The 10,894-nt window shown below is 42.0% G+C and overlaps 1 protein-coding gene across 1 annotated transcript in view; it reads left to right on the top strand.

Annotated features, from left to right (window-relative positions):
* Positions 1–10,894, top strand: part of Erich6 (glutamate rich 6) — a 24,717-nt gene that overhangs the window by 2,017 nt on the left and 11,806 nt on the right. The window contains exons 3-7 of the mRNA XM_021197121.1: positions 5,206–5,300; positions 6,038–6,103; positions 6,428–6,483; positions 6,580–6,696; positions 9,284–9,394. Of these exons, the coding sequence (XP_021052780.1) occupies positions 5,206–5,300; positions 6,038–6,103; positions 6,428–6,483; positions 6,580–6,696; positions 9,284–9,394 (445 nt within the window). The remainder of the gene's footprint in view (positions 1–5,205; positions 5,301–6,037; positions 6,104–6,427; positions 6,484–6,579; positions 6,697–9,283; positions 9,395–10,894) is intronic.

The raw sequence follows: 10,894 nt of genomic DNA, 5'->3' as shown, positions 1-10,894 counted from the left end.
AGAGAGAGAGAGAGAGAGAGAGAGAGAGAGAGAGAGAGAGAGAGAGAGAGACCTGTGTTCCCATGTGTCTATGTTAATGCATAGACCAGTGATCACCTGAGTATTCTCTCTAGGTGCTGTTTTGTTGGCCTGGAGGCCAGCCACTTTGTTGGCCTACCTGGCTGGCAAGACTCAGGGATCCATCCATCTTTATCTTCCCACTGCCAGGATTACAAAGCTTAACTCCCATGCACAGCTTTTTTTTTTTTTTTTTTTTTTTTTTGATGTATTCTGGGGATGGGTTGGGGATGGAGGATGTGTTTGCAAGGCAAGCATATTACCAGCTAAGCTACCTCTCCACCTCTCTGCCCCTTCAACTAGAATTTTTAAAAAAACATTTTTACTTGCTATATCAAAATCTGATTTAAGTCTGGGCTTCCTTTCCTTTTATTTATTTTTTTTATTTTGGGTATTTATGTTACTTTTAATTTCCTAGGATTCTGAATTGTAAAGAATTTAAACCTCTACTTTTTGATTTGTCAGCATTAGTGACAGTTTATAAAATATTAACACTAAATCCACTACTGCTTTCTTCTATCTCTTCTCATTTATTTTTTTCTAAGTAACAACAAATTACATATGGAGAGAAAGGGTGGGAGAGAAGCAAATTGTATTAGCTACATGTTCATAGGAAATTATATTACTTTGCAGTTTTTATATTACTTTTATAATATGTGTATTGTTTTGTGAAGTGCTTTGGGTACAGTTTGCATTTTAACACTGAAAAGTAATAAACATGCCTCAGTTGCATGCTAAGAAGCCAGCATATTAAATCCAAGGCCAAGAGCGTGAAATCTGATGTCAGTAAATCCCGTTCAGTTGTGCTCAATCGCCTTCACTTTTTCTGGGCTGAGGCAGTAGCTGCTGTCATTGATCCCAACTGAGCAGCTTTTGCTCCTTTCTGTTTGCTGAGGAAATTCTTTCCATAAAAATTTTTTCATGTAGTTCTCATGAGTGCTCAAATCTCTAAACTCTTGTCTGCCTGGAATGTCTCCATTTTGCCACTAAGCTTTTACTTATATTATATTATATTATATTACTAATACAACCTAGCATCACAGACTGTTTTAAAGCGTTGTCCTTCAGAGCTCTGAAGACATTGCCTCTTCGCTTCCCAGGTCTCAGTGATCAATCTATTTCCCAGACCCTCCTGGTTTTCATTTCCTCCCCATTGTCTCTCTTCCTTCCTTCAGAATGCACACTGTGCCTGTTGGGTAGGATTCTCCATCATTCTTCTCTTTTATATTTTCAGCATCTTCCAGATTTTTGATGCTCGGATGTTGGTATACAGCCTGTGTACAGACATTTTTATTCTGTGACTCATGGCTGTAATTCTGAGAACCTGTTACAATTGCTGTTCAGAATACTTCCTGGCTGTTCTTTACTGTCCTTGAAGGCCCACTAAAGTATTAATATGCCATGCTAATGCACCTTTATTCTGCTTTCCTTGACCTCTTTTCTATTATTACTTATTTTTAAGTAACAACTGTCCTTAGTTATCCACTGGCATGCATCAGTGAGAGACTGTCAGGCAGCTAGAACGAGGCCTTCCTACAGGGTGTGCTTCACTTCTCTAAGGTGGGAGGGCTTCAGGAACCCTGGGTGGGGAGGTAAGGGGAGAATATCAAAGCTGGCATTCTCTCTGGTCTGTGGCCCCAGCATTAGTAAAGTGAAGGATGCTATATTTTATGATTAAAGTTCTTTATGGTGGACTGCTCGGTCTGTCTGCTCTCTCTCCCTTCTTCCTTTCTCCTTTCCTTCCTTCCTTCCTTCCTTCCATCCTTCCTTTCTTCTTTCCTGCCTTTCTTTCTTTCCTTGAGTTTGTTGAGTCAGTAACTGTGTTCTCTGTTTCTCACTCAAGGGGAAAACTGCCCAAGTATATGACCATTTTTTCAACAAGCACCATGCAACGAGCTGTTTTTTCCCTTCTTTTAGAAATAAGACCACTGGGGTTGGAGCAATCCCTTGGTGGTTAAAAGTACTTGTTGCTCCTGCACAGGATTCAAGTTCAGTTTCTAGCATCCACATAGTCCCTAACAAGCATCCGTCACTCTGTCCAGTTCCAGATGCCCTCTACTGGTCTCTAGGGGCACCAGGCCCACATGTGGTGCACATGCATACATGCAGGCAAGTCAATCATATATAACAATAATAACAATAACAATAATAATAACAATAACAATAATAATAATAACAATAATAATAAGTTGTATTTAAAGAAAACAGATGCCTATTGCCTCATAGAATGGGAGAGCAGGGAGCTTTGGGGGCTGGATCATCCAAGGTCATCTCTTGACTTACTGTCATGATAGCCACCATTCTGTCCTTTCTATGTTTGATTGCATGAAGACAGATGTTTCTCAGAAATTCTCTTTTGGAAAAACCTTCTCTTGTTTTAAGCTTGTGTATCCTGCTCGGGCTTTTCTCCTTCCAAAGAGCTAAGTATTACTTACATATCAGTAAGAGCATGTTTTTAAGGCTGGACACTTAAGAGTCTGGTGTGTGCTTGTTTGTTTCGGTAAAATCATCACAAGGAAAAGAGAGAGGATTGTATACTGAGCGGCCATGTTGCTGTGTTTTTCAGCTGTGTTATTTCAAGTCCATGGGGAGCTCCCTCTTCCAGACAAGATTCTTGTGTCTCATAAATCTTTCTAAGGTATTTTAGAAGCTAAACACACACACAAATTTCAAATTCTTTATTGACTTTGGTGAGATCGTGTGTGTGTGTGTGTGTGTGTGTGTGTGTGTGTGTGTGTGTGTGTGTGTGTTTTAATGCCCTAAAAATGCAGCCAACATCAGTTCAACTCTATTTTCATTTGCCTTACTGCTATTCTCACTGAAATGGGACACTTTAAAAGGCAGATTGAGGTGGTTTGAGTGAGAATGTCTCCATAGGCTCACATATTTAAATGCTTAGCCATCAGGGAGCAGAGCTCTTTGAGAAAGATTAGAAGGATTAGGAGGTGTGGCCTTGTTGAGGAAGTGAGTCAGTGGGAGGTGGTCTATTAGGTTTCAAAAGCACAATCTCCCTCTCCCCCCTCCCCCTTCCCCTCTCCCCTCTTCTGCCTAAGGATTAGGAGGTAAAGCTCTAAACTACTGCTCCAGCACTCTGCCTGACAGCTTCCCACCATGTTGATCATGGACTAAAACTGTAGACAAGCCCCCAATTAAACGATTTATAGGAGTTGCCTTGGCTGTGGTGTCTCTTCACAGCAATGAAACAATAACTTAGACACAGATAAAAATGACAAAGTAAGTTTTGGACCAAGGCAGAAGCCTCTCTGACTCTTTCAGACATCCCTTGGTCTCCGTGGGCCTCCATTTTCCTGCCAGTGAAAAGGAAATACTATGGTCTTGGTTAGCTTTTGTGAAGGTAATCAAAATATCACAGGTAAAGCAATATTCATTCCCACCTAGTATACTCTCCACAAAGTGAATTCTGTGGCCATCCTCATTTATCTTCCACCTAAAAATTCCATTCAAAAACTTTGGTGGAAGACTAAGGAAGGCCAGGACACTTGCATGGATAATGTATTCATTTTTGTTAGCTATTGCACTGGGGGTGGGGATGGGGGAGAATACACAGCAAATGTCTTGAGATTTCCCTCTCCTGTTGCTTTACTGGTAGTACCCACAGCTTGTCTCTCAGGAAGGTTGGATAAACAAGACTCCCTCAGAGATTTGCATAAGTGGCCTCTGCAGAGGAGCTCTTTGCCTATTCCAGGACCCAGTTGGTTCAGAACTGAAAAACAAAAGCACTTCACTGATGCAATGTGCCAGGAAACAGTGTCAAAATGACGGGAAGATACAGATGAACTCTGGTGGAAAAGTAACAATGCTAAATTGAAGGATTGAAATAATGTTGTTTGATCATTTTAGAAAATACAGTTCTTCAATTAAAATGCCAAGAAATAAGGGATATTGGAAAACAACATTTACTTGTTATCAGTAGTTATTAAATTCTTACTTCCCTTGCATTTATCTAATAGCTGATTAAACTACTCAGAGAAGGAATGGAGGCCTCTTAATTACAATGTGTTTGCCATAACATCAGTGCTTTTTTAAAAGTCCATATAATCTCTTAGCATTCAGGAAATATAGGCAGCCAAGCTCAAGGCCAGCCTGGTCTGTAGAGAAAGTTCCAGGATAGCCAGGCTACACAGAGAAACCCTGTCTTGAAAAACAAAGCAAACAAAGGATTGCATTATTTCTTGTGTGTGCTCACGTATGTGTATGCAGTGTGTGTCTGCACGTTTGTGTGCTGGTGTAGTCATGCCTGCATAAGCATGTGGAGGTAAGAAGTATCGTCAGTTATTGCTCTCCATCTTGTCTTCTTATCTGAGATGGTCTTTCACTGAACCTGGAGTTCACCATTGTGGCAAGACTGCCTGGCCAGAAAGTCCAGCCCTATATCATTCTAAACTAAAGAAAATGAACGCTTTGTAGTAATTTAAATTTACATAAATGTTCAAATGTAAACACTACCACAAGCAAGAGGGTTCTGCACACACACACAGATACGGTGCAAGTAAATCCCTATAGGGAAAAAAAAATGTTAGAAACCTCCAGGATCTACAAAGTGTTGGGTTTGAGCTGGGCCTACTGAGTCTATGCACACTGATCTCTCTCTTGACCCTCATGATTGCCATGAAGGATGTCAGGGATTCTCCTGTGGCTGTCTGTGAGTCTATAGTCCTCACTTCTTCATCCTGTTTGATGGACAATCACTGAAAGGCCAAATCTTTCCCACTTCCTCTGCTTCTTGAGAATCAGAGACAACCGATCTGCACTGTGGTATACTTGCCACATCAGCTACAGGCTATGGAGCCTCCCTCCACTTTACCACCTAACCTCATGCGCCTGAATCTCTTTAGAACTTCCACCATTCCTGTCTGTCTACGGCATTACATAACTTCTAATAAAACTCTGACCCAAAAGGCCAGTTCTCCTCATTGTCCCTCGTGGACCTCAACTCTGAGGACTTTCCAAAGAACTTATTTGATCGAACACATCATGTTTAACTTTACTGAAAATATAGGAATGGAAGAAAATATTTTTAAAAACATCAGAACTTTCTATGGGCATATGTTATTCAACTAAAAATATATAGAGTAGACTTGCTAACAACCATATAATTACACTCAAACATTTTTATTTAAATTTCAGAGATATGTACCCAAGTTTGTATGAAAGAGTTCAGATATCAATACAAACAGAAGATGAAAGTTGGCTCCAACAAATTTCTGCTAAAAAGGAAATAAGTGAGTCCTTTGATTGTTTAGGTTTTATTGGGAGGTTGGCTTGCAAACTGGAAGTTCAACTGGTTTGGAAGGGCAGTAGAGCTGATGCCACGTCTGGGCAGTACACATAAACACTGAGATACCGGGCAAATTTGTTAACCTCTGCAACATCTGTTAGCCAAGAAACAAGTCCTCGTGTGACACCAAACCTCCTGGCACTTCCCAGCATGTTGTTCCAGCATCCCAAATGGACTAAGACAGCATGGTCAGCTTTTCCCATCAGAATTGGCTGTTTCTCTGAAATGACTACTTGGTAGTCCATTATAGGGTCATGGGATGCTCCAAGGTTAGTTGTTTTATTAAGCCAGAGTAGGCCTTAACGATAATCTTTGTGCATTAATTTTTATGCTCGAGCTAGCACTTTTGTTGACACAATACCTTAAAATATGTTTAATGTTTTCTTCAGATAACAGACATTCCCCCTGACAGATCACCTTCTGATCCTGTCTCTAATGACTCTCATTGGCCCTGGTTGCTCTGGGACAGAAAGGGCTGTTATATCTCAGCAGCCATCTTCTTTGTGTCTGGATTCATCCACCATTCCAACTCTAGCTGTTTTAAACCTAGGAATCTATGCAGAGTGACAAACACAGGCACTTATTTGTCTATGATTTTTTTTCACACTCAATTTTGTTTCTCCTTTTTCAAGATCGATGATGAATACGTTGTTGTTGTTTTGTTGTTGTTGTTGTTGTTAGAAAGAATACCATCCATCGAGATAACAGAAGCACCACCACGAGAAACCCCAGCTTCTAAGATAAGAGGTAAACGGTTGCTCGTTTTCATCGTCTTTTGCTGGAAAAGACAAGTTGTCAGTAAGGAACACACCTGACTTGTACAGTGCTGAGAATGTACCCTGTCAAGCAATGCAAGCAAAAGGCTTGGGGGGGGGGGGAGGGTGCATGTGTATGAACGTTCGCGTGGATGTGGATGTGTGTGCACGTTTGTGTGTACATGCATACCTGTTCCTGCTTGAGTGTGACATCCTAGTAGGTTAGGACTGGGGAGAATCTCTAAAAATAGAGGAAAACAGAACACACTGCAAAATGGTTTGCCATTTTTCACTTGAATCCATCCTTTCTCTTCAGAAAATTGGGTAATTAATCCTGAAGAGCCCAAGCTAAGCATTTTATGTGAGATGGAGGTAAGAGCTATTTGTCATAACAACTAAGGCATTGTTCTTGTAAAGTGACTTATTCAATCTTTAATTGTTTTTTTTTCTCTCTCTCTTCTTATTTAGTTTCATGAAGACTTTGTAAATTTGTTTGAAACTTCTCTAAGGACGTTACCCAGTGTTGGGCCACCGGCCATTCTGTCCTTTAGGAAAGAGTACTCGAATATGGATGTGAGCTTTAAGGTACTTCAATTCATATGCTTTACTATTTCTGTAAAGGGCCATATGGGGCCACGCAGTGATTTGTACAGTAGATGTGGACATACTTTAAGAGAATCAATGCAAAGGGTTCCTTTACTTAGAATAGCACATGGGGTGGATTTCTAACTCCTCCCACCCGAGTGCCTTAAAACAAAAGAGCCTCTACCCTGTGGTTTAGCAGGCAGGATCTGGGTGTCAACAGTCACCACTGGAGGGAGACTCCCTTCGTTTTCCTGGCTTTACCGACTGGTGGACAGTGTAGCCATCCTTGGCTGGCATTTGTATCCTGCAAGTGTCTGCTTCTTGTTGGGTTCCCTATATCCAAAGGTCCTTCTCTACTGACACCACCAATAATACCAGATTAAACCTATCCCAATAGCCCCATTCTAACTTGGCGACCTTCATCAAGACCAAGTACAGTCACATTTCCAGGTACCAGAGGTTAAACGTCCAATGTATCTTCTGGGAAGACATAGTTCAACCAACAGTAGTAGTCACAAAGTCTACAAATACAGGTGAACCTTTGCCGTATTTACTGATATTAAGGAACCAGTTAATGCCAGTTTTTGATAAGCTAGATAAAGGTTTCCTTAGTAATCCCATGGGCCAGAGTGGTAAAGAAATGTCTGGAAGCACAGCCGTTGCCCCATCTGGGATAGCATACGACCGTGTGAAGAGACTGCACACTCCAGGATCCAAATCCCCTTGATGATGGCTTCTGGGATGTACAGGTGCTGTCTTGTGCATAGGAAGAGTAAGTACAGAGTTTTGCCCCAGAATCACAGCACATATGCAGGTCTGAGGAGCCTCTGGGAATGCACTGGTGTCAGCTCATTGCCGTTATGCACAACAGAACTGTGTGGTACTAACAAATACCTTAAAAGTCACATAACATAACACCAACAGCTATTTGATGAGCTGCTTATCCCAGTTTGGAAACCTCACAGTCACTCCGCAGACTCTTCAGACTGGAATTTTTTTTTACCTGAACAGAAGAAAACCCTTCCTCTAAGCCAGAAGGGCTTAGATCCAGAGACCTCTCTTGAACTGGTGGATTATACTCTTCCTCTGACTCCCACAGATGGGCTTGGCCATAAGAAACTCCTTGTGGACCCTTTTCCAGGGGTATGTCCTAACCTGGACAAGCCTGGATCCTCTGGCTCTAGAGGCAAACATTGCCGGTAGCATTAACATTTTGTTGAGTTCAGGAATGTTAGCAGATGACCTATCTAGCCTTCCTCTTCATACTCTCTTCACATGAAGAGTCCAGTGACACTCGTGGTCTTTCAAAGAGCGGCCATTTTACTTCATTGTCGGGTACAGGAACAAAAAGACTCATGAGCCAAAAAATGTACTACCGAGTCTCTCATATAGAAGTAGTCATCACGTCATAGTCCTTACCATTTCATTTTTTATCATCTCTGTACTGCAAGGCTTTGCCCACTAAGCACTCTGGTTGGCTGGCATCAAGCTTATTATGGGACGGATTTGACATTCTATAAATGTCTTTGCTTGAGTGGCCAGTCCCTAACTACATTAGCTAACTTGGTCACCTTTAGAACTGGATACCCTGTCTTGCAGGATAATTTTCATGGGAAATATAGATGTGCTAGCACTGTTCATGCCCTGAAAGGCACATCTGGATTTTTTTTTTTCCTAAGGTATTTTTCTCAGGCTCAGCTACTCACCTGCCCAGAACCCTCTGAAATCATAGCTGTAACAAATACCAACATGGCCTTAGTGTAGTAACCTCTCACAGTTACCTGACCCATCCTGACTTCTGTTTTGCTTGTTTCCCCTCGTGGTCCCTACCTAATGATGCTGTTTCAGAAGGCTGTGGAATCTTTAGGAGGTGGAGTCTTGCTGAAGGACATGGGTCCCTAGGAGTGGGTCTTATGGGTCACATAGACTGTCCCATTCAGGCCCCAGTGCTCTGCTTCCTGACTGCTAAGGCAATGTAACCAGCCACTCCACATTCCTGTTACCAGAGCCACAAGGTACTACCACTGCCACGCCTTCACTGCCTGCCGTGATAGACTGTAGCCTCTAAGTCACAAGCCAGAAGAAACACTTCTTCATTAAAGTCAGTTCTGTCAGGAATTCTATCACAGAGACATAGAAAGCAGCAACCAGGTATACAGTAATGCCAAGGCTTTTTCTTACTAGCATTTACAGGTTACATAGTCTCTACCTCTGTCCATTCCAGGGGACTCTGAGGTCATCCTTTCTGTAGCGCCCCATTTCCATAGTGCCAAAGCACTTTACTTTGCCAGAGAGCAGCCATGGAAATGCACAGCATCCTTAGTCCCTTCTAACACTGGAGTGGAAATGCTATCACATGCTAGACCATGCAGATCTTGCCAGCTTGGTCCCTTCAGTTACAAAATCTCAGGCCCTTAAAAGTTCTCCATCAAGTATGTCTGTGATGATTGTTCTCAAACAAATTGGCACATTCCCCCATTGCCTTTGTGGTCCTGCTGAGTGTTCACGGCCCACAACCCTGCTGCTCTTACTCCTAAGCTTGCTGGGCCTTAGGACATGTCTTCACTTTCTCTCTCTTTCTCTGAAGGATGAACAAGAGCTGGAACCCACGTGTGAATTTTGTGGAAGTGATCTACAGTCATTGTTTTTTAATATGGACACTACCTCTGACGACACTCAAACCAAACCAAAATCATATGTAAGTTAGTTCTAAATAAGATTTTGACTGAGGAATGTGTGTTATTTTTAAACATATGTAGCATTTTCTCCTGCTCCTTTCTCTTACATTATCATTCTTAAGGGTTAGGTGTTAGCTGTCAAGAAAATGCCAATCGCATCCACTAGGAAGCTATAATTTAAAAGACTGATAATAACATGTTGACAATGCTCTGTATGAACTAACAGTATGTTTAGCCTGGTGCTGAGGCACATATACACCATCCCAGAACTCAGGAGAGAGAAACTGGAAGGTTGAAGGTTTGAGGTCAGCTGGGTATACATAAAGCCCTGGGGGTGGAGGGGGCGGATCAAGGGAGAGGAAAGAAGAGAGGAGCTGCTGGCAAACTTTCAGTCCTGTGGTCATTGAGGAAGTTTCACAAAGGAGAAGAGCAGCCTTGAATGTGATAGACTTAGTGATTGGGAGTTAGAAGTTGAGGATGGCCATTTAAGAGCAGTCATCAAAGCTTATCATCTTACAAGAGAGGCTGACAAAAAAACACAACACAGACCATTCGAAGGCCATTAGTTCATTCCACATTTGAAATAAATTGGAAAAGTGAAAAACCTTGCTAAGTAAGTTACTCATGAGAAAACAAAAAGGAAGAAAGAAAAGCCCAGCATTCTGAACCCCGACCCTCTCATTCTGTGCAGCCTCAACAAACTATCTCTCAATCAGATGGTGAGAGGCGAATGGCCAGTGACACCCAGCTCTGGGGCTAGACCAAGAAAAGGCTCCAGAGCACCTCTTAAAGATACACTTACACCAAAGAAAGGCCACAGCCAAGGTCACTGATTACAGTCTGCTAGTGGTTTTGAACCCAGGTGAAGCGTTGGGCCTGAAGTGTGCTCAGTAAACTGGTGAGATGTTTAAAAAGAAAAATCCTCTGCTCCCATTCAAAGGTTGAATGAATTGGGCTGAGAAGTTTTGCTTCATTCACCTGAGCCCTTGCCAACTGACACCACTTCTTTTTTTTTTTTAAGATTTATTTATTTATTATATGTATATGGGTACACTGTCCCTATCTTCAGACACACCAGAAGAGCGCATCAGATCCCATTACAGATGATTGTGAGCCACTATGTAGTTGCTAGGAATTGAACTCAGGACCTCTGGAAGAGCAGTCAGTGCTCTTAACCACTGAGCCATCTCTCCAGGCCCCTGACTACCATTTCTTTAAACACTTTGACAACTTTTTCAGGAAAAACACTTACACAATCAACATAATTTCTAAGAGTTTGTTGAGCATGGATTTTTAAAAAATTATTTCTTCTTCTTTTCTATATTATATCCCAACTGCAGTTTTCCCTCCCCCTTCTCATCCCAGTCCTTCATCCCCAACTTCTCCTCTACCCTAGTTCCACTCCTCCTCCATTTCACTTCAGAAAAGGGCAAGCCTCCCAGGATATCAACTAAACATGGCATGAATAGGCGCGCGAGTGTGTGTGTGTGTGTGTGTGTGTGTGTGTGTGTGTGTGTGTG

The sequence above is a fragment of the Mus pahari genome, chromosome 4, assembly GCF_900095145.1.
Source record: "Mus pahari chromosome 4, PAHARI_EIJ_v1.1, whole genome shotgun sequence".
Lineage (NCBI taxonomy): Eukaryota > Metazoa > Chordata > Mammalia > Rodentia > Muridae > Mus > Mus pahari.
Note: the sequence above shows the minus strand (reverse complement) of the source record. Positions and strands in the feature narration are given on the sequence as shown.